This window comes from Thalassophryne amazonica, chromosome 16 (assembly GCF_902500255.1).
Source record: "Thalassophryne amazonica chromosome 16, fThaAma1.1, whole genome shotgun sequence".
Lineage (NCBI taxonomy): Eukaryota > Metazoa > Chordata > Actinopteri > Batrachoidiformes > Batrachoididae > Thalassophryne > Thalassophryne amazonica.
In genome coordinates, this window is record NC_047118.1 from 36,667,033 (window position 1) to 36,694,890 (window position 27,858).

Genomic DNA, 27,858 nt, shown 5'->3' on the forward strand with positions numbered 1-27,858 from the left:
ATTCAAATTCAGCAAAACTCTCACACCACATGTAACGCTCATGGCAACCACATCATATATACAGTACACATCGGTAAATACTGTAAACAAATTCATGAAATTGTAGAAATTAATCACAATAATTACACCACCTTGCAAGTCTGTAAAAATATCTGAGATTCAGATAGAATTAAATTGATCATCCTGGAGCAAAATAATTTGAAAGAAATAACCAAAACAAAACTGTCCTCATTGATGGAGGGAGAAAAAAATTGCTCCTGAATGTGATGCAGTTTGCTTGGACCACCTGCAGCTTGTCTCTGGCTTTGTCTTATCAAAATATGTTTGTACTTCATCTACGTTTGACACTGTTGGAACCATGTGAGAGAAAAACACGAAGAAGATAACCGAGGGAAGATGTCTGCACTTTTATCCTGTTTGCTTTTATCAGGCGTTTCTGCAGAGTGGTATCAAACGGATGCTTTGATCCAGGTGAACCTCCCGCTGAGCTGACTGGGGCCTTGTGTGGACAAGCGTGTGTGCATGTGCACCGCCGTGAGATGTGGAAACAGGGTGAGAGAGAAATAGAGAGAGACTGATAGAGAAGAGTGAAAAATGTGTGGCGGTGTGCGTATGGCTCATCAAAAAGAGAGTAAATCTCGGCAGTGCATAAATCCTTCAATGGGTTTCTTTGGTCCAACATGGCAACCTCCTGATGGCGGGTCTTAAAGCTGATCAGCGTGCAGCTTCACGTTTAGCTCTCAGCATGTGGTGCCTTCAGATTGGATAAAAGTGTGTCTCTCTTAAAAAAAAGCAAAAAAAAAAAAAAAAAGACACTCAATGGTCACAGCTGGTAGTACTTGTCTTTATGGAGAATGTTGCCAGTTTCTTTGAAAAAAAGTTAAAAATGCAAATTAGGATAGTCAAAAAAGAAAGAAAGGAAAAATAAGAGCGATGCCCCTGACACTCTGCTGAATGTTCTGCTGAGTTGGAAAGTCGGCTGTCCAGTAAAGAGAAGTCTCTGTAGTATTTGCTTATCGGTTCCCCGAGGATTGAACTTTGTAGAGGGCAAGAAGGTGACGTGTACTGTGCGCCGCTGGGTCTAGACCTGCGTGGAAAAGGAATGGTGCAGGGTCACGTGTCTTCCTGTCGGATGGGCAGCGCAGTTGGCCGAACGTTGCTCTGGCTGGTCTAGACTTCGCTGGAAATGGAGCGAGATGGAATGAGGACATCGGGGGTGGCGGGGAACCGATAGGGCTGATGGTCATGTGATCTGGGTGAACGGAGAGTCCCGCGAAGTCTGCAGGGGAAAGAGAGGAGTGAGAAAGAGAGAGAACAGGGCAGAGAACCGGTGAAAGGAAAGAGAAAAGTGAAGAAATAATAATCAAGAGCAATGACCGGGATGGGGACGAGAAGAGACCAAAGACGGGGGTGGACAATGAAAAACTAACTGGACAGATGAAACCAGAAATAAGCCAAAGAAAGATGCAAGGTGTGAGGTGTGACATTAACAGCCGGAGAATATTTAAAGTTGGTTAGAATGGTTGAGCGTAGGTGTTGTACGGTGGGGAGGCGTAGGGGAGCGTGGGATACTGGAAGAGAGTGAGGGACAAGGGAGCAGATTGAGAGGAGAGAGTCAAGGTGGGAGACAGAGGAAAAAAGGCAGTCAGGTGAGGGTTAGTGAAGGGGACAGACAACAGAGGACACTAGACATTTCAGACAGAGGCAGCAACTTCAGAAGTCTCACAATTTAAGGTGGACTGCTGTGCTGATGATCCTTGCCTATCAGCAATGACGACAAGTGATTTCTACCATCGCTGTCACGGTTCACGATTTGCCACGCCGAGGTTAGCACTCATGCCTCATAGCAAGAAGGTCCTTGGTTCAGTTCCGTCAATGGCTACTTTCTTGAGTTTGCACATTTTGGCCATGTCTGTGTGGGTTCCTCAAGCAGTGTTAGTTTTGACAGCATAGTTTGATTTAGTTTTAGTCTTCATCTTGACTAAAATGTCATTAGTTGTAATTTAGTCATCTCAGTTGTTTTAGTTTTTGTCTTGTTTTAGTCGACTAATTATCCTAAGATTTTAGTCAACTAAATAGACAACTTCAGGGTCCAATGATCCTTTGCACGTGTGGAGTGGGTCCGGTTGCACGCTGACATGGTGTTGCTTGAAGCTTTGTTGTTTTCTCGCAGTTATATGACAGTTAAAGACCTTCTGGAATGGGCATATCAATGGTATGTAACCTGGGTGTGATTAATCTTGGAATTTGATAAAATAAAAATCTATTTTAATCTAATTTAATTTATTTTCTTTATTCAGCTTAAATCATTATTGCTAGAATTCTTAGACAAAAAGAACTTTCACTTTAATGTGTGTGTGATGCTTTGATATAGTGTGTGTGTGTGTGTGTGTGTGTGATGCTTTAATGTAGTGTGTGTATGTGTGTTCATGAACATGCACTTTCCACTTAAGGGCCCCAAAGATGTCTGCCTCGGTGCCCCCAGTCACCATACCAAGTTTGATGTCGATGGCTTGATCGCTGCGGAAGTTCACTCCGAACACAAATCGTTCCACATACATACAGGCTATTTTGTATATAGATATATACATTAACTTACATTTGAATGCCTTCTGTGACCGCATTTCATGCTAGTTTTCATTTATTTTCCTCGTGTGTGACAAGAGGTGACACCATTTTTGTTATTTACTACCGGTAAGTCGAACTGGAACCACTGCAAGTGTGCAGGGGATGATGGGACCCTTAAAGACTCCATCTAGAGAGCAAACCTAAAAGTTAGCTTTGATAACCGCTAATCCGCTAACTGAAAAGTTAACTATGACAATGCTAAACAGAAATTACAGAAAAATTTTGCTGAAGCTAATGCTAACTGGTAACTTTTGTTATAGGAATTTAGCTTTGGCTTGGATTTGCGGCTTTGAAACCTGAAAAACTGACCTAAAGAAGTGAAATTTTAATATATTGTAGTGCAAACATGAAGGTTTTTAAAAAGGTTTAGCATGCCAAGATCAGATAACGAACAGGATTTACATAAATAATTAAATGAATAATTGAAATAAACTAATTTACATTTGCCCTATTGACGTTTCAAATCCCGCAAAACCTCGGAGAGGTCGCCGCGCTGCGAGATCTCAGTAAAATTGAGAACTGCAATGAGACGCTCAGATCGGGCTTCACTTTAACCGCTGCACAAGGACAACACAATTAACATCGCAACATAAAACTATTTTTATATTGTGCCTAAAACTCTCATGAATATATTCTCCGTTTATAGATGTTGTTAGTGCATTTGCTTTATGTAAATATGCAAGAATCACAGGCCGTCTCTGTTATTTTCAGTGGGAGCTGCTGTGAGCTCCGCTCGCTTCCTGTTCATGTCATTCTGGGGGAAAGTGAAGTTTGCTTGTTTGTTTGGGTTTACAAATGCTTTTGTATGTTACACTTTATTCATGATAATGCTAGATGACTTAAGGTTTGAGGAACTAAATTTAGTGAAATCTAATTGGTCCACAAGCAGTTTTCAAAGTCAGCTGAAAAGCTAATCCATAAATGAAAAAAAAAGAAAAAAAAAAACTAGCTTTGCTAATTAGCTGTTAGCTGGACTGTGCCCATGACTGCAATACATGCATATTAATGAGCCTGCACATTTGACGGTTATGAAACAAGGCCATGTATGTAGACCTGGCGTTTGTTCCCAAGTGCTGTACTGTGGCTGCTGCGTGATGCTAGGAGCAGTGGTGTTGTAGGCCCGTATTTTACCGTAATTAAGTTGGGTTAAACATAGACGGCATATTTCACTGTAAGTAATGTACAATGACCATAAATCTATTCTTCTTTATTTGTGTGTACCAGGCTACAGCCTGTCTCAAGAACCGCAAAGTCACCTGAATAGGGCAGCTCAGTCTCCTTTGAACCCTGTGTGATATCGTGGAATTTGACCACTAATGGGGACAGCTGGTCCCGTTGTGCAATATATAGACATCATAACTTCACATGGAAAATGGTGTACTGTTTTGTTTTTGGCTGCAATCACCGAAGCAGTCGCGAAAAGTGGATTTTTCAGTTCCCAGTGGGGAAGGGAAGATGAGGCAAATGGGAGACGTTGTGTCGGTAAGTGTTGGCCTACACAGCTAACCAGAGTAGCTACGTTCTGTTGCCTGCAAAACCACCTCATGTTTGTGCGCCGGGTCATAAACAAACCATAAAACATGTCCACTTTCCCACTGCGTCGTTACTTTTTCTTTGCATTTTCACTTTGTTTACATGTAATTTGCCCAAAAACTCAGAGAAAATGCGGTGTTTTTGTCCCTGGAAGAAGAGAAATTACATCATATGCGTGACATTTTACCCCTTTAGTGCCCACACTCAAACAAGACTGCGCTGCCCACTTGTAACTGCTGATTCACCTCCAAGACAAGCGACCTTCTATACCCTTGATAACAAAGAGTTTAGGAGCAAGGAAGTGCTTCATTCACATGTTTGCACAAAAGTTCACTCTACCTGCTTCACTGTTGTCAACGAGGCAGAGACTAATCAAAGGAGTTTTTGTTTAGGCTGGGGGTGCAGGTGAGACTTGATGCATGCAAGCTTGGGGAAGTCAACACTTTCAAGTAAGAGACAAGGGGTGTGTATCCCAATCCCACCCCTGCCCCTTACCTGAGGGCCACTTAACTTTTCGAGTGGACTCTCCACACAAGGCAGTGTCGCCATGGGCATGCCCAACACGGATTCAGGGCGTTGAGGTCGTTGTGGACCAGGCGGGCTGGGCTGCATCTGCTGGAAGCTGTTAATGACACAAGTCACCTGCACATCGAGGAGATTCAAGAAGAAAGTTATCCTCTCCAGCTACCAAAAAAAAAAAAAATCACGTTAAATGGTTTTAACCAGTCAAAGCGTATTTCTCCACTTGCCCCATCCTCTCCCTCCTTTTGTCGCCTCACCAGAAACACAGCGATGGCGCCTCCAGTAAAGAAGCCGGCTAGGACGTCAGCCCAGTGGTTGCGGTACTCGGCTACCCTGACCACACCTACTAGCATGGCGAGACAAAGTAAGGTCAAGCTGATTGTAGGCTTGGTTAGCCGCGTGCCTTTGGTCTTGAAAACCAGCGTCACATACATCTGCAGAAAACAAAAAAAGAGGATGATGCACACAGTAGGGAGATGCAGAGAAATGGGTAGTACAGAGAAATGAGCACATGAGCATGTATATGTCATTAAACCCTTGTTAGGCTTTCTGGTTATAGCCTATTCCAGTGTTGCCACAGTTGCTTTGAAAAAGTAATCCAATTACTGATTACTGATTACTCCTTGAAAAAGTAAGTTAGTTACTTTACTGATTACTCAATTGTAAAAGTAACTAAGTTAGATTACTAGTTACTTTTTTAGTTACTTTCCCCAGCTGCCGACAACAACCCTCTGCCACCTGAACATGACAATGATACCTGTTTTGCCAAAACTCACTTTATAGTCACCCTTTCTTGACTACAATGAAAATAAATACTTGTTTTATAAAAAGTAAAATAAAGACCTCTTTCTTGACCTCATATTTAACTGTTGACAGCACTGTAACAGTAAAACTTGCAATTTCTAACCTACATTGTTTATAAATGTAACTATTAAATTCTTTCTAACATTTTTCTAACATTTAAATTCTCTGTAAACATTTTACTTGTCAAAATTATTATTATTATAAGTAGTATTAGTAGTTGTAGTTAAAAAAAAGGCTTCAAAACTGGACCTTTAATCTAGGGGTGTTGTTGGGGGGGGGGCGCGCACATCCTTGTCCCACGCCCCCGTTCCATCTGGATTCGCCCCTGCTTTGGCGTTTGAGTACAAAGAATGGATAACTTTTATTTATGCAGAAAACATGACCAGATTTACAGGTAAGAAAGTTTTATTGCGTTTTCCTCAGAAAGAGAGTTTAGGTGCATTTGAGTGGAAAATAGTGTTAGTTGTTGACGTGTCGCGGAGGATCACCTGTTTTTAACGAGCAGATACGGAGCGGCTCAGCTCAGAATTCTAAATAAAGGAAAAAATAATAAAATGTCTTTGTAAAGCTCGGTGCAGGTGTACAGTTATCACCACGCTTTAAGAGGTGCGGATGAAAAGCTCACAGCTCGCTTAAAGTGGGCAGTTCAGTCGAACCCCGACCTCCTGCCCACGGACCAAGTTTAATGCTGCTATCGACCCGCAATACAAAAATAATAGTAATGCACAGTGACTTGGAGAAGGAACTTTAATCTGATTACTGATTTGGAAAGATTAACGCATTAGATTACTCGTTACTAAAAAAAGTGGTCAGATTAAAGTAACGCGTTACCGGCATCACTGATTATTTCCATACATAATTGTATACACAATCACACATTGTCTCTGGGACATTCATCACAGTGAAAACTTAGAATGTTGGTGTGAAATTGATCCAAGATTGCTCTTTGATTTTCATATTAAGGAGGTAGGGTGGCCCATTTTCACTTGCAAAATTTCGTAATGATTGGACTCATCTTGTTGATGGTGGCAGCGAAAACATGGGTTCATGCTACTTGTTCTGGCTTCCCTTCACTGGCTTCCTATGACTGCAAGAGCAGACCTCAAGGCTTTGATTTGGACATATAAGACTCTAAATGCTCATGCACCTGCCTGTCTTGCTGTACTTGTTAAACCTTATGTGCCTCCTCTTACGCTGCAGTCACAGGAAGTGTGATGATGATGATTATCTATAGCATAATTCTCTAAGGGCCACATCTGTCTGTTATATGTTAGGCTGTTTGATGATGAACTCAAAAACCACACAGTTAGACTGACAGTTTTTCAGGCAACATGAAAAGTTACCCGAAGATGTGCAGTAAGATTGTAATACACGTACAAGGTATATATATATATATATATATATATATATATACACACACACACACACATACACACATGTTGTTACTGAGTTTTAATCCTGTCGCCTGTTAGCATTGCATTATGTGATGTTAGCTACTTTTAATGGTAAGTATAGCCCATTAGAGGGTTTTCATGCTAACATTACCCTGTAAGCAATGAGCATCACATTAGCATCATTAATGGGCTAATGCTAGCATGTATATATTTCGCATGTATATATTTCTGTTAACATGTATGTACATATGTAATTATGTATTTGTTAAGGACATTATGAATCCAATTGCGCACAGTGGAGGCACTCATCCCATGCTAACATTAATGCTATGGTCACATTAGCTACAAATGAGGGTGACGAGCAGCTGACTGTCATTCGATGGGCGTTTGTGAGGTGTGCACACTACCATCTCTGTATGACTTCTTCTACATCACTTTAGAGGTGTTATCTGGTTAGAAAAACCTGTTTTTAGATTTATAGGTGTTTTGCTAACTTTTACAAAATATATGAGAAGCATATTGGATATCTACAGAAACACAGCTGTTTTGTAGCGCACTTTACCATCTTGAATTATTTTGTTGGAGTGTGATGTTATGCTACCTATTCACTCAGATTGGCAGTGGCCATGTCGCGTCCCTCAGTATTTTCATAAAATAGACTTCAGGTCTATTTTGGCCCTGCCTAGCTGGTGGCGGAGCAGCTGTTGTCTCTTGCCGTTGCACAACGTACACTCTGTAAAAGAATGGCAAGTCACCACTTTACCTCTGTCGCTTGTTAATGTGATCACAACTTAAGTATGACGTCACTGCCTTGACATTGTACCTCGTGACAAGCTAGTAGCAAGTAATTACACAACATATGATACAAAGACTAACTTTGTGCTGCAGTGATGTGTGTGACTGGATGTGTGACTGTACTAAGATTACTTTAGGTATGATTCTTTTTGTTGTAACTCTCATTTCTAATCTATATTATGGATCTTAACAGAAAATATTTCAGGTGGAAAGTCAGTTTTTTTTGTAATTGTTACTTTCTATTGTTGATTTCATCTGTAGGATGGTTTACACTTTTTATCCCAAAGAACAGTTATAAGCTGTAAGTTATATACTTATAGTTAACACCTATAAGCATAGAAAGTTTCTCATTTCTAATTTTTCTAATTGTGTGAGTGATATGCTGGCAGTTATTAATGTATAGGGCTGTTGGAACATCTAGGCTAGTTGGTGGTGATTGCCATATTTGTGTTGCTGCAAACCACGTTGGATGTACATTGCTTATATCGTGTGCTGTTGTCGATCTGCAAGCTGTACATTCAAGAGGTGCACTGTTAATGATCGGCGTGAATAAAATAGACCTGCTGCATATTTAAAGACAAGGAGTGAATGTACTTTGCAATCTTGCATTGCAGGTGCGCTGGCCGTTTTCGCTGTGTTGGCACCCTGCTTTGACAAAAAGTAAGACTGGTGTGCACTGTTGATCTGTGTGACTTGTATTTAAAGTGAATTAGTGTGTAAATGTGCTTCGAGAACAGGCACTGTGGCTCTGTGGTGAACTCGGCAGTGGTGCAGACTGGCTGCTAGCTACACTGGCACCATGCATGTGAAATGAAGTGAGAGAAAAGGTGTACTGATGAAGTAAATTGTGATTAATTGATCTGATACACTCAGTCAGTTTTATTGGGGCACTTGTGATCGGGACATCTCTAGATTTGGTCATGTCGGGTCACAATAAGAATGATTTCGCACAAGTCCGGGCATACAACCGACATAAGATTAACAGACACCAGACAGCACGCATTCAAGTTCTCGTATTACTGCATCCTTCACCTAGTGACTACATGTATCATGTATATTCCTTTCTGAGCATGAAGTGTTTTAGTTATTGCCACCTTTTTCAGTTTGGTGAGCATGTGTTGCATATAGAATTGTGGGTTTGTGAGGCCAATGTACACAAAAAAAAAAAAAACTCCAGCATAACCCAACCTACCACTGTGTACACTGCAGAGTAGACGCTGAGCGCAGAGTCCTTAGACGGGAAAGATTTGCGTGCAGACATGACAATCAGCGGGTTGCCCGTGCAGGCGCGGCGCTCTGTGATATAGTGCATGGTGGACTGGCACCCTAACGCCGTGTAGTTTGGGCGGCAGGCAGACAGGAAATGAGGTGTCTGGTTTCCCGTTACCACTTGGCCGGCGTTGGCAAAGATAATAGTGGTGAACAGGCCGAAGGCATAGACACCTGTGCAGCAGATAGTTAGGAAGGATATAGAAAAGTGAGATTAAAAATTGGACGGGTTCAGAGAAGAGCTAAATTATTGAAAAACCACAATGATACAAAAGAAAGTGCAAGAGAGTAGAAAGTGTGGCAAGAAAGAAAAAGAGGTCAAAGAGAACGTATGATACAAGAACACAAAACAGCACAATGAGATAAAAACAGGTGATAATGACTTTTCTGCCTTAAAATAGATCCAACACATTATCAGCTGAGGTGCGAAATTGGAACCAAAGCTTTCACCTCAGCAAATTCAACTCAATATGCAAAATTCCATAAATGTGCTACAGACATGAATGTTTTATCGCAAATGTTATGCTGAAATGAACATTTATGTGTTTATGCTCAACTTGAAAACAACGTTACAGATCAATCTTTTTCTTCTTCTTTTGCCTGTTCCCGTTAGGGGTCGTGACAGCAGATCAATCGTTTCCATCTCACCCTGTCCTCTGTATCTTCCGCTGTCACACCAACCACCTGCATGTCCTCCCTCAGCACATCCATAAGCCTCCTCTTTGGCCTCCCTCTTCTCCTCCTGCCTGTTGGCTCCATCCTCAGCATCCTTCTCTCTATATACCCCAGGTCCCTCCTCTGCACATGTCCAAACCATCTCAATCTCAGCTTGGAGACAAACTCTCCAAACTGTCCCACCTGAGCTGTCCCTCTGATATGTTCCTTCCTAGTCTTGTCCATTCTCATCACTCCCAAAGAGAATTGCAACATCTTCAGCTCTGCCACCTCCACCTCTGTCTCCTGTCTTTTTTTATTGCCACCCTCTCTAAGACATACAACATAGCTGGTCTCACTATTGTCTTGTAGACTTTCCTCTTCAATCTCGCTGATATTCTCCTGTCACCTTACTCTACCCACTCCACCCTGCCTGCAATCTCTTCTTCACCTCTCTTCCACACTCTCCATTACTTTGGACAGTTGACCACAAGTATTTAACTCATCTACTTTCACCACTTCTACTCCTTGTATCCACACTATTTACTGGGCTCCTTCTCATTCACACACATGTACTCAGTCTTGCTCCTACTGACTTTCATTCCCTTTCTCTCTAGAGTATATCTCCACCTTTCCAGACTGGACTCAACCTGCTCTCTACTGTCACTACAGATCACAATGTCATCTGCAAACATCAGAGTCCATAGAGACTCATCTGATCTCAGTCAACCTGTTCATCACCATTGCAAACAAGAAAAAACTCAGAGCTGATCCTTGGTGTAATCCCACCTCCACCTTGAATGAATCTGTCATTCCTACTGCGCATCTCACCACTGTCACACTATTCTTGTCCATGTCCTGCACTATTCTCACATACTTCACTGCCACCCCAGACTTCCTCATACAATTCCACAACTCTTCTCTTGGAACCATGTCATACGTTTTCTCTAAATCCACAGACACACAATGTAACTCATTCTGGCCTTCTTTATATTGTTCCATCAGTATTCTCAGAGCAAACATTGCATCTGTAGTGCTCTTTCTCTGCATGAAACCATATTGCTGCTCACAGATCTTCACCTGTTTTCTAAGCCTAGCTTCTACTACTCTTTCCCATAACTTTATGCTGTGGCTGATCAACCTAATGCCTCTGTAGTTACTGCAGCTCTGCACATCACCCTTGTTCTTAGAAATAGGAACCAGCACACTTCGTCTCCCCTCCTCAGGCATTCTCTCACTTGTCAAGATTTTATTAAACAATCTGAAATTCCACTGCCATCTTTCCGGACTGACTGCCTTTCCACTCTTTATCCTCTTCATAGCGACACTTCCTGATTTACTCTCTCGACATCATCCGGCATTTTTCTCTCTCTCATTTTCTTCATTCATCAGCTCCTCAAATATTCCCTCGTCCTTCTCAACACACTCTCCTCACTTGTCAGCACTTTATTATCTGCATCCTTTATTATCCTAACCTGCTGTACCAGCTTGTTCCCTTTCTCTGGCAAAATGGTACAAGTTATTTTCTCCTTTAGTGTTCAAATTCTTGTACAGCTCACAATATGCCTTTTCCTTAGTGTTTTCCACTTCTCTTTTCACCTTACACTTCTTCTTCTACCACTGTCTGCTTTCTTCATCTCTCTAGTTCAATTATTTTTTGCTAACTTCATTCACCTTATACTTTCCTGAACATCTTTGTTCCACCACCAAGTCTCCTTGTCTTCCTTCCACTGTCCAGATGTCTCACCCAGTACCTTCCTAGCTGTCTCCCTCACCACATCTGCAATACTTTTCCACTTGTCCAAAACTGCTTCCCTTCCAGCCACTGCCTGTCTCACATGCTCAATGAATTTCACACAGCAGTTTTCCTCCTTCAGCTTCCACCATATGATCCTTTGTTGAGCTCTCACTCTCTTCTTCTTCTTCTTTACCTCTAAACAGTGGTGGGCACAGATAACCAAAAAATTAACTTCGATAACAGATAATAAGATAACTGAAAACTTATCTTTGATAAAGATAAACCGATAAACCACCCAAAAATGTATCGGAAGTTACAGATAATCGATAACCGATAAATTCCGGTGTTGTCTATGGGACATTTGCAGTTACTAAAGAGCTGAAATTGATTTTTAACACGATTGCTTTTGAAAGCATCAAAAGCAGTAAAAGACCTAAAAAAATAAGTAAGAATGTTTGACCATGCTGCCCCCTGCAGGAAATAGCACAGACAAATCCTGAGAGCACCTACGAAATCAACTTTTTACTAATCATAATCATTTTTCTTTCAACATTCTGCCCCTGCTGGAAGCTGTTGTTTACAACAACGCTCCCACCACAGAGAACATCGAGAGCAGCCATAAGGCCAGCTCCTTATCAATTTCAACACTCCGGTCAGGCGGAGGTCTTGAAAAATAAAGTCATACTAACTTATGTTTTTTTGAAAATACTGATAGAATAACTCCATTAATGTCAATTCTGTCATTTGTACAAAGTTAAAATATAATTTAATGTTGAATAAGGCACTAATTCTGTGGTTTTGTAACAAACACAGACCACAAAGCATTCTGGGTAAAAGTGCTAAACAGTGATTGGTTAAGTAATCCATTATGTAAACCAACACGTTAATGTGACGTGTGTCGTGTGTTGGTTTAAAGATAAATGTGCTTTTGTAAAATATTCCATTTTTATTTGTAAAAACACGCATTTTTACGGAGCCCTGGAAGTGTCATCGCAATTGCATGTTTTAAAACTTTTATGATGTTGTAAAACGTGCACTCAATATTAGTAAGTAAGTAAGTAAATTTATTTATATAGTGCCTTTCACAGACATAAGGCCATGTACACACATTGTCGGGTATTTGTAAAACCGAATATCTTACCCTTTCAGTTTGGGGAAAAAACTTCATCCACACTACGTCGTTTAAAAAAAAAAATCCATCCGCATCGAACCGTATAAATGTGTTGTAATTAGTCTGCCAAACCTTTGGGTGGCGGTACTGATTAAAATTCTATCCAATCAGGAGCCTTATTCTCTTGTTGTCACTTCCACAAAAACTAAAAACATGGCGCCAACCTCGTTCATGTGGACCGATAAGGAGTCGGAATTACTTCTAACCGTAGTTTTAGAATACAAAGTTAACAAATATATGCACACAAAAAGCGCCTGGACAATGGACAGTACCAACACTTTGAGAGCAGCCAGGTACCCAGACGTTTAATACTGCCATGAACACTCCTGGCCAGTAGATGGCAGTAGCGGCCTTGAAAAAATGTCAAACAAAATTCTAGATAATCCGTGTCTGCTACATTTAAGATGCGTGGAATTTAACAAACGCAAATACACTAACGTCTATAAACCCAGAGATTATATTCACGAGAGTTTTAGGCACTAGAGTTTAATGCTGTTATCTGTGGACCCTGAACAGAGTGTCTGAAATGCATTTGTCCTGTCGTGAACGTCTGAGATTACCTTATGCTACCCATAATGCATTGCTGCCTGGCACAGCACGTGCTCACAAAACCTTAAAAATTAGCACATTACTTTAAAACGAAAACATATATCTGATATTTTCACTTTATAAACTTCAGACATGACAATAATTTTAAATAACTTGTCTAAAATGAGTGGTTAAAATTTGAACCATAAGTTAAACATGTATCCCTCTGGATGACTTGGTGACATTGCGATTATATTAGTATGGTGTTAAAGGAAATGACTTTTTTTGGTCACCAGTTCTCCTTTGCTTACAGACGATAGAGTGGTTTCTGTTTGCAGAGGGTAGAACAACATGCCTATTACGAAACCTTTAACAGGTAGGTCTCAACAGCTTTAAAAAATGTTTTTCACTGTTCAACTTAGTTTAGTACGTTATCGGTCTAAACGTTATCGGACTGTAATTCATCGGAAGATAATTAGTCCGATGATGGTTTTTAAATTTATCTAAAAAGATTGTTGGGAAAGTGTAGGAACACGGACCCACAACAGGGGGCGCAAATGAACGGACAATGGAGTAAGTCAAAATAACAAAGCTTTACTGTTGTGAATGTGCACAACGAATACAACCAATCACAGCAATGGACAACAGTCAATTCACAAAAGTGTCGTGTGGGCAGGCTCGAAGATAGGAGACGCCTCTCCAAGGTAAGACCGGAACCACACGGCTTCCTCCGCCACAGGACCCCGGGAATACTGGAGCCGCCAAGTCCCGAACTCCCAGGTGGCCACTGCCTCCGCGTGTCGGACCTGGTACTGCTGGCGAGGAACAAAGGACAGTTAGATGGGGGCGCGTTTGCACCCAGGACTCCGAACAGCAGGGAAGTTACCTCCACCTCTCGTTGGAACAGTAATCCACAAACTAGCACAATCCAAAAAGATACACTCCGTAGCTTCGATACGTTACCTCTCTGGTAGAAACGATATCTCGGCAATGAGGTGGAGGTGCCGTCCTGCTGATATACCCCACAGATGATTGCCGTCAGCTGTCTCAGGTGATGGGTGACAGCTGTCACCGTAGCTGCTCACGTGAGGCGGCGGCGCCCTCTGGTGCCTGGAGCCCGCACTCCAGGCAGGGCGCCCTCTGGTGGTGGTGGGCCAGCAGTACCTCCTCTTCAGCAGCCCACACAACAAAGATAATCCGATAATGAAAACATTATCTTCCATAATTATCTGTTATCGGATTATCGGAAGTGTGCCCACCACTGCCTCTAAAGTCATCCTACAAACCACCATTCTGTGCTGTCTAGCTACACTCTCACCTGCCGCCACCATCTTACAGTCTCCAATTTCTTTTCACTTTTATTTCCTACAAAGAATGTAGCCCACCTGTGTGCACATTCTTTCACTCTTATGTCACCCTGTGCTCCTCCCTCTTCTATGTATTCACCACAGCCATTTCATCTTTTTTGCAAAACCAACTACCATCTGTCCTTCCACATTCCTGTCCTTGATAATGTATCTACCCATTACTTCTTCATCACCTCTGTTCCCTTCACCAACAGTCTGTTCGTGTCACCACTTTTTTATGCTTGGGCACACTCTCCATCAACTCAACTAAGTCACTCCAGAAATCTTCTCTCTCCCTCGTCTCACAACCTACATGTGGGGCATATGCACTGATGATATTCATCAACACCCCTTCAATTTACATATCAATTAGTTACAAAAAATAAACCTTACATGCCAACCTTCTCTTTAGTGTATTCTCACGCTTGTTCTTTTCCAGATACAAAAATGCATAATGCATAACTTTTAACGAGCAGCAGGGCTCTGTAACACCAAACATCATGTTTACCGAGGAAGCGTATTATGCGTCTCAGCAGGGGGTTGAAGTAGCAGCACTCTGCAGTCACAATGGTCTTCTCTTGGGTTCCCTTGGCTTTAGTGAAGAAAGCGCACAGCTCCCCAACAAGAATCTGTGCAAAAGTTACAAAAGCAAAAATAGTGGGAAAATTTATGTTTAAAATGTTTACAAACAACAACAACAACAAAAAAACAAAACAAAAAATCCACACACATTTCCATCTAGTGCAGTGGTGTCCAAACTATTCCAGAAAGGGCTGAGAGGTGCAGGTTTGCTTTGCAGCCACTGACTTCAGCAGGTGATTTCACTGATTAATATCCCTTTGAACAGGTGGGATGAGTTCATCAGTGAAATTACCTGCTGGAGTCAGTGGCTGCAAAGAAAACCTGCACCCTCTCGGCCCTTTCTGGAATAGTTTGGACACCACTGATCTAGTGCATCACGTAAAGGAGGTTATTGTTTGTTGGTTGAGGTCAAGATAGACTCATCTCAGTTGGAATGTGTCTGATAAGTATTTGGTGTATATACTGTGCATATTTTACTGGTAATGTATAGATTAAATTTAATATTTTACAGTGGTCAAGACAGACTGCCACACTTCCAAATTAAGACACAGGCAAAAGCAGAAAATGCAAAACACACCTGCATCAATTCAGCAACAGGTAAAGTTGTGCTCAAAAATTTACATACCCTGGCACAATTTTCATAGCTTCATAGTGGAGTAGAATGGAGAAGGATTTTCTTTCACCAAACCAGATCAAATCTAGGCTTGCATCTCAGATGTACCTTCTGGCAATTTGTAGCTAAACTTTCAAGTCTTCTTTTTAAGAAAATCCTCCTCTATACCACTTCATCAAGAAGCTGTAAGTTGTATAACTGGGGATACAAAATGCAAAGCTTGCACTGTGCACAATTTCTCCAATCACAGCCACATAAGGGCTGATCACACGGCACACAGCGATAGGTAAACGAAGAAAAAAGTTACAAATCATCGAGAAAAAGTGGACGAATGAGCCTGCGCTTCTCCCATTACCAAAAAGTCTGCAAGTGCAGAGCACATAACAGAACAAAACAAAACCGAAACCAACAAAAGAAAAACAAAGCAAACAGCGAACTTGAGGCTTTAAACAAAATCAAAACGAAACATTCATGATGACGTGACTTGACAACGGGTATCAGACCGAGCACCAGCCTGTGAGCATTTCTGCAGCCAGTCTGTGCTCATGTCCACAGCACCTGCAGCTGCGAGATCTGGTTGTCTTGACAACAGGTTTGTCTTCACTACAACAACGTGTGTGTGCACATGCATCTTCCAGCCATAGACAGCTGCAACGTGCGTAAATAGTTAAAGTAGGGTTAGGGTAAAACATCCTTGCCGCTATTGTTTCTGTATGACAACGTTGCTTATCATCCCATACATGGATGAGTCACATTCAGCTCATCTGAGCTTTAGTTATTGAGCCGTTCAGATATCGTCAATGTTCGTGTTAGACGTCGGACTTGAGAGGTTGGACCAAGTTGGACGACATTCAAGCAGAACGCTGCCAGTACGGGAACTACGCAAATGATAAGGAACCGTCAAGACAGAAAGCAAAACGGAATATGGACGAATTGAGGTTATCGTCAGGATTCGTTCACAATTTTCAACAGTTTGACAAGCGCCAGCTACAGGAACGAAGCTGGACGATGGTTAAACACTGTCTCCAAAAGTCAACGTAAGTCCAGATTTCTTGTTTTGTTTTGGCTTCAGTGTCCTTTGTTAGTGGCGTGTGACCGGGGCTTAAGCCTGTAACTTCTTATGGGGGTGTCTTGGGGTTAGGCTTAGGGTTAGGGTTAGCTAGGGTTCCTCACTCTTCTCCTTCTTGCGCAATCACTCAGTTTTTGAGAACTGTCTACTTACTGCATGCAGATTTACCACAGAGGGCCATACTGTTTGTACTTCTTTGTAATTGATGTCCAAGACATGTTTAGTGGCAGCTTTACCATTAGAGAAAATAAAGAGTGTCATCCACAACTACCACAAAAGACTCCAAGTTGTCACTGATGTTAAGAACAGGGGTATGTGAAGTTTTGATCAGGGTCATTTTTTGTGTTTCTGTTGTCATTACTATTTAAAAACAGTAAACATAGTTGTTTGACAATAAATGGCTTCACCCAACCACTAACCATGAGTGAAAAAAGTTTTTTGTGTTATTCATATTCTCTCAAAAATTGCCAAAAAAAAAAAAAAAATCTGCCAGGGTATGTAAACTTTTGAGCACACCCGCAGTTGCATCAAAAGACATCTTCCAAACTGAAAACATGCATGCAAAAACAGAGGACACAATCAAATATAATTTGCAGCGCATGCAACAATTCAATTTAATAATGTGTCTGCTGCAAATGCACACAACCCACCTCAACACAAAAATGTTTTACAACACAACACAGTGGAAGCACTGACAACACAAACAGTGGTTTCTGCATGGAAAACTAACTGGCAAACTTGTAAAATCTATCTAGTTGGCTGAGCAAGCAAGTTTTTATTATTTAGTTTTATTATTATTTGTCCGTGGGTATCCACGCGTTCCAGATTGGGTAGTGCTTAGAAAATAGGTCAGTGACATTTTACACGGCTGGTAATAAATTTTGCAATGTTTCTATAATGATTTTAACTGAAAGTGCCGGAAATTGAGTTGAGAAAGTTTTGTGAATAACTGTTTATTATTTGGCACATTTAGTTGATGTCATGTTTTACAACTGGCAAGGTTGAGATATTTCGTTTGTTCAAAGGTTGTCACCAGGGACTGATTAATAGTGATATCAATGTCCATTGTTCACTGTGGTTACCCAATATCCCTAATTTCTCCAAAATTAGTCCTATCAACTTTCCATTTTTGCAGCGTTCATCCTTGACGCAAAATACATAAGCATACCAAACGGAAAATGTCAGCTCTCCCCAGTTTCTCCGTGATTGAAGTTACACGCACCCACACAAGTACATTGGCCACTTGGCTTTTAATATGTAAATTCATTCATGATTCTTCTGTTACTCATATTTTCTTCATTTTATTATTTTATTTGCAATGCACTGAAGAGTAGAAGTCAGCTTAAGTCCTCCGGGCAGAACCTTTCATTGTGTTGTGAGTACTTCTGTTGTATTGTGAAAAGTGTGAGTTTGTGCATGTTGTCTGAGTTTGCAACAGAAACATTATCAGATTAAATTGTTACATATGCTGTAGGTTATGTTTGTGATTTTGATGTTTGCAGGTGTTTTTAATTTTGCAAGATGTTTTTTGTGCAACCCTCTGTTGTTGAACTGATGCAGATGTTTTCCTAATGTATTTCTAAGGGCCCCTTCACACATAGTGTGAGTGTGGTCGACTTGTGCATGAAGTGGGCATGAAGCAGGAATCGTATGCAATACATATAAAATCGTAGCTGCCTGCAACGCCTCGTACACCTGTTGCTACAACTATTTGCACACACCAGCAGCTGAAAGACAGTGTGCGCTGTGAGAGCCCATCGAACCCTCTCGCGGCAGGTGTTGGCAAAATTCCAGCTGACACACATGAACATCTAACACCGCTCGCTTGGCACTGATAAAATGTGTGGCCATTCACACTGTTAACACGGCAACAGTCAGCAGACTATCACTGTCGAGCTAGATGTGAAATTTGTCTAAGTGTCCCCATGAGTGTGGCTTTGCAAACACACACAGTAACATGTTAGTGTGTGTGCTGAACTGACAAGGTGTGGCCGCCAGCTGTGGAGATCTGTGGATCTGGACGTCACGGCTGGGGAACACGTACTGCATTTGGACAGACATGAACTAACAACTGCCCACTGTGACGCATGTGTGTCTGCTTGCTGTCATCACGTGGACATACATAAAAACATATATCACTGTTGCAATGGGCTGCACCAAGTGCGCACACGACGCGCACATTGACAGGGTACCCCAGATGAAACGGACTGTCAGATCATAACACGCTTCGGTGTATGAATGAGTGAGCTCTGTTCCACATGACGCAGTGTCAGTCTTGCAGCGCTCCATCCACATGACACGCGTGTTGGGCAGGACACGTGCGCAGGGCCGGCTGGATACGCCGCCAGCAGATGTGGACATAACAGCATGCTGCTCCTCATTCATGTCATTTCATGACTGTATATCTGTGATCATGGGTCATCTACAGAGGAACAGATGGATCATACTCGTATTGTCCGCTTGATGAGAGGGATTCAATAAAAAGTGGTGTTTTTATATGGTCTGTGGTTTTATTTTTTTTAAATACGTCCATGTCCTTCTTGATATCATGTATTTTCCTGCACCTTTTACAGGACAGCAATGGTAGCTCAGTGTTAAAGTTTCTGGCTGGCAGTCAGAGCTTTTGGAAAGTGCAGGTTCGAATCCCGTGGGTGGCATGTACGAGGTCTATTAGAAAAGTATCCAACCTTATTTTTTCAAAAACCATATGGATTTGAATCACGTGTGATTGCGTCAGACAAGCTTGAACCCTCGTGCGCATACGTGAGTTTTTCCACGCCTGTCGGTTGCGTCATTCACCTGTGAGCAGGCTTTGAGTGAGGAGTGGTCCAGCCCCCTCGGCGGATTTTCATTGTCAGGAAATGGCGGAATGATTTGGGCTTTTTTTCCATCAGAATTTTTTCAGAAACTGTTAGAGACTGGCAGCTGGAAACCATTAGAAAAATTTATCTGGCTTTCGGTGAACATTTTACGGGCTTCACAGAGAATAAGGACTGTTACTACAGCTTTAAGGACGGCTTAAAGGACGCTCGGCGCACCGCGCTCCGTGCCGCCATCGAGAGCCACAAACCACTGGATAATTTCTAAACGGATGGCTCTGTGGAGCCGGGACCATCGTGTGCACTTTCTCTGGTTATCACAAGAACTGGACATCAACCATTTTCCGGCATATTTCACTTTTAACAAGAGATTTTGTCATGGAAAGCCGAGCGGATGCTTCACGCGTCACGATGGATTCGCTACTGGAGCGAGACAAAACCACCTCCGTTTTGGTCTCACAGGACGATTTGAGATGGCGTTCAGACAGCTGTCGGTGGTTTTTCCATCGAGTGATTATCCGAGAAATTGTGGATGTGCCTGGACATGCAAGAACATTTCCCGTGAGGCTTCATCACGGTGTTGCTGTGCGCCATGTGGCACCACTGCGACGCGCGAAGCCTCCGCTCCTGTAACAGTGGAATGTGCCGTTCATTTCCAAACTGGACGCTGTGTTTTATCCGGGACGTCGTCTGACTAGCACAGGAATTGTGAAAAGACGTGGACATCAGCACTTTTTCGGCACATTGAGACAGACGTGCGGAGGAATTCTGCGCGTCGCGGCGGTGCCACATGGTGCAAAGCAACACCGTGATGAAGCCTCACGGGGCATGTTCTGGCATGTCCAGGCACATCCACAATTTCTCGGATAATCACTTGATGGAAAACCACCGACAGCTGTCTGAACGCCATCTCAAAGCTGTTCTGTGAAACCAAAACGGAGGTGGTTTTGTCTCGCTCCAGTAGTGAATCCATCGTGACGCGCGAAGCCTCCGCTCGGCTTTCCATGACAAAATCTCTTGTTAAAAGTGAAATCTGCCGGAAAATGGTTGATGTCCAGCTCTTGTGATAACCAGAGAAAGTGCACATGACGGTCCCGGCTCCACAGAGCCATCCATTTAGAAATGATCCGGTGGTTTGTGGCTCTCGATGGCGGCACGGGGTGCGGCGCGCCGTGCGTCCTTAAAGCTGTAGTAACAGTCCTTATTCTCTGTGAAGCCCGTAAAATTTTCACCGAAAGCCAGATAAATTTTTCTAATGGTTTCCAGCTGCCAGTCTCTAACAGTTTCTGAAAAAATTCTGATGGAAAAAAAAAAGCCCAAATCATTCCGCTATTTCCTGACAATGAAAATCCGCCGAGGGGGCTGGACCACTCCTCACTCAAAGCCTGCTCACAGGTGAATGACGCAACCGACAGGCGTGGAAAAACTCACGCATGTGCACGAGGGTTCAAGCTGCTGATTTGAATCACGCAGTCACACGTGATTCAAATCCATATGGTTTTTGAAAAAAATAAGGTCGGATACTTTTCTAATAGACCTCGTATTTTTAAATTTTTTTAAATTTTTTACAGCAGCTGCATGATGTGGCTACACATCGCACAGTGTGTTCCCACATGCATGACAGCATCGCACCAGGATCATGCACGCCTGCCCGTCGGATCGATGTTTTCGTGGTTTGCTCATACGAGATGTTCCGCCATGAGTTGCCCTGATTTGTATTTATTCATACTATGTGTGAAGGGCCCTTAATGTTGTCTTAATTTGAAAGTGTTGTGAACCCTATTGGTCACAGTAATATATGGCTATTATGGTGGCCAACAACTGAGATACAAATCCACTTTGAGTAGTTTTAGTAGACAATTTTATGAATGTTTCATATGTTCCAAGTGTACATTTTGATTTTTTCAAAACTATTTTTCCAGTATTTGTGCAGATAAACACATTATGTGTTTTTGTCCAAAGACAACACATATTGAGATCAAATATTATGACAGTCTGTCTCTGCTGAACTGGATACTTTTGTTCCCAGGAAAAGTCATCCAGGTACTATAAACCGTGAAATACACTGTGCAGTTATCGCAAATTTCTGATTTTGTAATTTTTCACACATACATGTAGCTAAATGTAGGATTATTGTTACAAGATCTTTTTGTGAAATGCTATGAACTTCAATTTCAAAAACTTCTACATGTCGAGAAGTTGATTAACATATGCAGTGTGTGTGCCATATCTGGAACACGGTTTGGATGTAGTGGAAACAAGATAAATTCAGGTGGCTGTTGAGTTTTTTTATACTCAGTGCCATTAAAAAAAAAAAAAACTTTTTTGAACAAACCCTGCGTGATATCAGCCATAGATTTTCTATGGAGATCCAGAAGAGCCGTCTTAAAGCCCAAACATTGCTGCTCTGGGTGTTGCCATGTTGGTGGTGTTTACTCTGACTACAACGCATTTTTGGATAAAGAGGTGGAGGGTGGGTGGCACCCTGCATGATCTGGGTGGGATAAATGAAGCCTGAACATACCCATTTTTGAGTCCAAACCAGTGATGTCAACATGCTAACCTCAGTTGGAATGTTAGCGGCCTCAGAGCAAGTGACACTGAGTTAGAACTCTTGGCTCAGTGTGCCTTCATGCCAGTTATGCATAACTTAACCTTATGACTTTAACAGTTATATAATAGAATTCCCCAGTTGTCATTGGGGGGTGGAACTAACCAAAGAGACCAAAATTTTTTTTTTGTATCAGGCTACAAACATGTTTATTTCTGCTCTAAAGTTGGACATTTTAACACAGGTTTCAATAGGAACCTGCTCGCTTTTGGAGCCAGCCTCCAGTGGCCAGTCAAGGAACTGCAACCTTTTCCTTTGTGGTGTGCCTCATTTCAAGCTGTCGAAACTCACCGCTTGTTAAAAATGCACAGGCAAAGTGTGCCCCAGAAAGTCCATTTATAATCTGATTTAAACAGAAATACTGTCAGGTAGCTGACAGTGGTTATGGTTTTGAAGGACCAAAATAGTTCCTCCCTGTAGCTTTGTCTGGCATTATGTTTGTGTTGGTGTTCACTGTCTGGTTACGTCATCCACAGGTCTGTGCACAGAAATCCAACAAATTGATGTAGAACAGTAGTGGCTGTCCACTTATGGTAACACAGTGAGAGATCCACTTTTCAATTGCTTGTTCTCTGTGCTGCACTGTTAGCTGTGGCACTATATTTCTGCAATGAAATTCTAATGGTACGTTCCAAACAGCTACACACGCACACACACACACCCCAAGAGGAGCTTTAAAAACAATGAACAGCTTCACAGGATATCAAGACCTTAAAATACAAAAAAAAAAAAAAAAGGTGCTTAATAAGGTTTTAAGGTGCTTAATGCTCAGTGACATAGGATAGTTTAAGATACAGTGAGGTAATAAGTATTTGAACACCCTGTGATTTTGCAGGTTCTCCCACTTAGAAATCATGGAGGGGTCTGAAATTTTCATCTTAGGTGCACGTCGTCCACTGTGAGAGACATAATATATATATAAAAAAAAAATCCGGAAATCACAATGTGTGATTTTTTTAAATGATTGATTGTATGTTACTGCTGCAAATAAGTATTTGATCCCCTACCAACCAGCAAGAATTCTGGCTCTCACAGACCTGTTAATTGTTCTTTAAGAAGTGCTCTTATTCTGCACTCTTTACCTGTATTAATTGCACCTGTTTGAACTTGTTACCTGTACAAAAGACACCTGTTCACACACTCAATCACACTCCAACCTGTCCACCATAGCCAAGACCAAAGAGCTGTCTAAGGACACCAGGGACAAAACTATAGACCTGCACAAGGCTGGGATGGACTACAGGACAACAGGCAAGCAGCTTGGTAGAAGACAACAACTGTTATGATTATTTATTAGACAGTGGAAGAAACACAAGATGACTGTCAATCTTCCTCGGTCTGGGATTCCATGCAAGATGTCACTTTGTGGGGTAAGGATGATTCTGAGAAAGCTCAGAACTACACAGGAGGACCTGGTCAATGACCTGAAGAGAGCTGGGACCACAGTCACAAAGATTACATTAGTAACACATGATGCTGTCATGGTTTAAAATCTTGCAGGGCAGCAAGGTCCCCCTGCTCAAGCCAGCACATGTCCAGGCCCGTTTGAAGTTCATCAGTGACCATCTGGATGATCCAGAGGAGGCATGGGAGAAGGTCAGGTGGTCAGATGAGACCAGAATAGAGCTTTTTGGAATCAACTCCACTTACCATGTTTAGAGGATGAGAACAACCCCAAGAAAACCATCCCAACCGTGAAGCATGGGGGTGGAAACATCATACTCTGGGGGTGCTCTTCTGCAAAGGGGACAGGACGACTGCACTGTATTGAAGGGAGGATGGATGGAGTCATGTATTGCGAGGTTTTGGCAAACAACCTCCTTTCCTCAGTAAGAGCATTGAAGATGGGTCATGGCTGTGTCTTCCAGCATGACAATGACCCCAAACACACAGCCAGGGCAACTAAGGAGGGGCTCCGTAAGAAGCATTTCAAGGTCCTGGAGTGGCCTGGCCAGTCTCCAGACCGGAACTCAATAGAAAATCTTTGGAGGGAGCTGAAACTCCAAACCTGAAAGGTCTAGAGAAGATCTGTATGGAAGAGTGGACCAAAATTTGTATGGAGGAGTGGACCAAAATCCCTGCTGCAGTGTGTGCAAACCTGGTGAAAAACTACAGGAAACGTTTGACCTCTGTAACTGCAAACAAAGGCTACTGTACCAAATATTAACAGATTTTCACAGGTGTTCAAATACTTATTTGCAGCAGTAACATACAAATAAATTATTAAAAAATCATACATTGTGATTTCCGGATTTTTTTTTTTTTTTAAGATTATGTCTCTCACAGTGGACATGCACCTAAGATGAAAATTTCAGACCCCTCCATGATTATTAAGTGGGAGAATTTGCAAAATCGCAGGGTGTTCAAATACTTTTCCTCACTAAAAGTAAACAAACCATTGCACATATTGATGTCTGTATTTGTGTTTGTGGGAGGGGGTCAGGGTGGGGTGATGGATGCTACAGTTCTGGGGAAAAAGCTGTTCCTTAGCCTATTAGTCTGTGTCCTTATAGTGCAGTACCTCTTCCCCGATGGCAGAGGAGCAAACAGGGAATGTCCCGAGTGGCTGTTATCCTTGCAGATGGCCCATACCTTCCTCTGCAAGCTCTCAATATACACAGAGTCTGAATCTGGGAGGTCATCTCCTACAATCCTCTGTGCTGTCTTCACCACCCTGATCTTTTCTGACAGCTCTTTTCTGTCCTCTGCCGTGCAGCTGCTGTAGTGCACTGTGTAGCGCTTCCAGAGGATGCTCTCGATGGTGCTTCTGTAGAAGTTCCTGAGCAGCTGTGGAGCCAGACCAGCCTGCTTCAGCTTCCTGACAAAGGACATCCTGTGCTGGATGTTTATGTAAGCCATAGGTGTCAAACTGATTCCAGAAAGGGCCAAAAGGGTGAAGTTTTTCTTTGTAACCACCAATTCCACAAGGTGATTTCATCCCATCTGTTCAAATTGATGTTAATCAATGAACTCACCTGAAGGAGCTGGTAGGGCCAAGGGCCTCTTGGCCCTTTCTGGAATCAGTTTGACACCTATGATGCAAGCTATAAGACCATCTCCTAACTCCTGAAATCTCCAACGCAACCTAATAATGAAGCCACGCTCTCACCTTGCTCAGGATGGTGAAGAGTCCTTCCTCCATCCTGCTGCAAAGCTATTGGTGTAGTAGGTTAGAGTCCAACAACTTTATTACTAAATAGGATCAAGAATGGGATCAACACTCTCCTCAAATGTAGACATGCTACTAATGGCTAGAAGTCCAGTAAGCCAATGAAAACCTGAATCTTGGTCTTCATCCAGGATACTTGCAAACTGACACACCTCACTCAGCTTCTCCAGGGCTCCAACATCCATTGTTCAGATTTTCACAGTATCAGCAAAGTCAAAGTCAGGCCAACTTTCTGACAAATATACCCAAGTCTCTGGATTCCACAACTTTTCCCCATTAGCCAATGGATTGCATTGGAAACATATCAATCACTGGGAATAAAGTAGAGACCAGTCCTCTATCGTTAAAATGATTATTTTTTTAAATGCTGACTGCAAATTGCCATATATTCTCCTCCTTCTTAGCTCAGTTAAGGGGTTATGGAGGGAGGCGTTGGATGTACTGTGGGCCACATATATCTCAAACAAGCTGCAGTTATAAATAGCTTTGCGGGAATAATTTGGCCGCCGCTTCCAAAAGAAATGATTGAAGGTCAGAACCTTCATCGTGACTCAGAGCTCACATTTTCCACCAGTCACCTTAATCACTATCTCTTTCATTAGACTCCTTGACTGTGATCAGATGGAGACTTAAATTCACTGTGGATATTTCAGCTGTTAAAAAACAGCAGTTAGGAAATTCACACTTTCTTTGGTGGTTTTGTGCAGGTGTTTGTTCCTCTCTTTAGTGTGAACACCACTTAATCTCCAAAGTTGTGATTGTTTAATGGGCTATAACATTAAAGCTACAGTGTCACTTAGTGGTGACGTTTGCAGATTGCATTATACCATCGCCGGTCACATTTTTTGCTTCTTTGGCGACGGGTGTTCATGCTTTCTTCGCTTGTGATCAGCAATATAATGATCCTACAGTTCACAAATGAGGGTTATTAAACTTGTTAACCAGCATTAGTAACAAGTAGACAGGTTATAGGAGGGCAACCACTGGTTTCTCTTCTTATTTCCTTCAACTTTGCAGCTGTGCTGCAAAATGGAAAAGGTGGAGTTAAGGCACCTTGACATTTGCACGAATTTGATCCCTGCACTGGCATGCAATCTTGCGTGCCAATGAATAAACTCTTTGTAAACTATATATTTTAAACTGTGTGTGAACTGTGCACAGCTGCATGGCAGTGCACAAAGAAAAATTTGGAATGTTCCAAACTTCTAACAAGCATTAATTTCATGAACTAGTCATGAACATTGCACAACCTATTGGGAAACACTGCGTCACTGCGTGTCATTGCGTGCAGCGCATCTGAACGATTACGATGAGATGTTACATCTATATTAAACATAATTTAACAGATACATTATCTAACTTATAAGAAGGTATAAAATGCAACTCTCCATTACAATTACATTACAATATATACATTATAAATAATTACCTTTGAGACAAGATTCCAAATGCGTTCTCCACCGCACGACACACATGAGAGGGCGCTAAAGGGGTAAAATTTGATGCATATGACATAATTTCTCTACTTCTAGGGACAGAAACATATCAGTTTCTCTGAGTTTTTGGGCAAATTACATGCAGACAAGGTGAAAATGCAAAGAAAAATTGATGATGTGGTGGGAAAATGGATGCGTTGTGGTTTGTTTATGACCCGGAGCACAAACAGGTTGAGGCGGTTTTGCAGGCGAGAGAACGCAGCTACCCTGGTTAGTGGTGTAGGCTAACACTTACTGACATGACAGCTGTACTTCACTCAAAGACAGTGGTGTCAACTAATTCCTTTGATTGAGCAACTCTAGTATGACAAAGATCCACTCAGACATTCTTTCTTTCTATATCGTTTATTTGATGAAGACAATGTAAGTAAGTAAGTAAGCTTTATTTATAAAGCGCCTTTCACAGACCAGGGTCACAAAGCGCTGCACATGGCATACAAAAATAATCTAAAAATAACATACGAAAACAATAAAATACAATATTAGGCTAAAAAGCTAACTTAAAGAAATGCATCTTTAGTTGCCTTCTAAAAGTATCTATACAATCCAGAGAACGAAGGGCACAGGGAAGCTCATTCCAGAAGCTAGGCGCCACCACTGGCGCCTAGCCTCATTGCCTCAATGTGCCATTAATGTGCCTCAATGCACATTAATGAACACCTTGTACATTTTCATGCCATAGTGTAAATATGCCAGATATAGCTAAAAGCTACTTTCCATCTGTAGTCCTCAGACACACAACAAACAATAGTTACAATAAATACAAAACATTAAATTATATACAATACATCTCATCTGTGTTGACAGGTTTGATTGTTTTTGAGCCATTTTTAAGATCATTTTTAAAAGCACTCAGGGTGGAACTGTCTCGTATAGTTGTTGGAAGGCTGTTCCAGTTTGTACAACCCTTCACAGAAATGGTGTTTTGTCCTGTGGCACTTCATCTAAAGGACACCTCACAGTCCCCTCTAGAAACAAACCTAGTCCTGGTTACAATCTCTGTCTAATAAATTCCTCCAGAGGAGGAGGGGCTAGGCCATGGAGAGTTTTATAAATGAGACAAGCATGCTTAAAAATTATAAAATTGTTAAAACTTAAAAGATGGTCTTTCTCTATA

General features: G+C 41.9%; 1 protein-coding gene across 7 annotated transcripts in view; it reads right to left on the reverse strand.

Annotated features, from left to right (window-relative positions):
• Positions 1-330: 330 nt before the first annotated feature.
• The window catches only part of plppr2a (phospholipid phosphatase related 2a), a 146,923-nt gene continuing 119,395 nt past the window's right edge, over positions 331-27,858 (reverse strand). Inside the window, exons 3-7 of one of the 7 annotated variants that reach the window (XM_034190314.1) lie at positions 14,891-15,011; positions 8,869-9,119; positions 4,941-5,117; positions 4,673-4,803; positions 331-1,279 (exon numbers count right to left, since the gene is read on the reverse strand). In XM_034190314.1, the coding sequence (XP_034046205.1) occupies positions 1,171-1,279; positions 4,673-4,803; positions 4,941-5,117; positions 8,869-9,119; positions 14,891-15,011 (789 nt within the window). In that variant the 3' untranslated portion in view covers positions 331-1,170. Of the gene's footprint in view, positions 1,572-4,656; positions 4,846-4,910; positions 5,118-8,868; positions 9,120-14,890; positions 15,012-27,858 lie in introns of all 7 variants that reach the window. The other 6 variants (XM_034190317.1, XM_034190311.1, XM_034190316.1 and 3 more) reach the window with 6 other exon arrangements.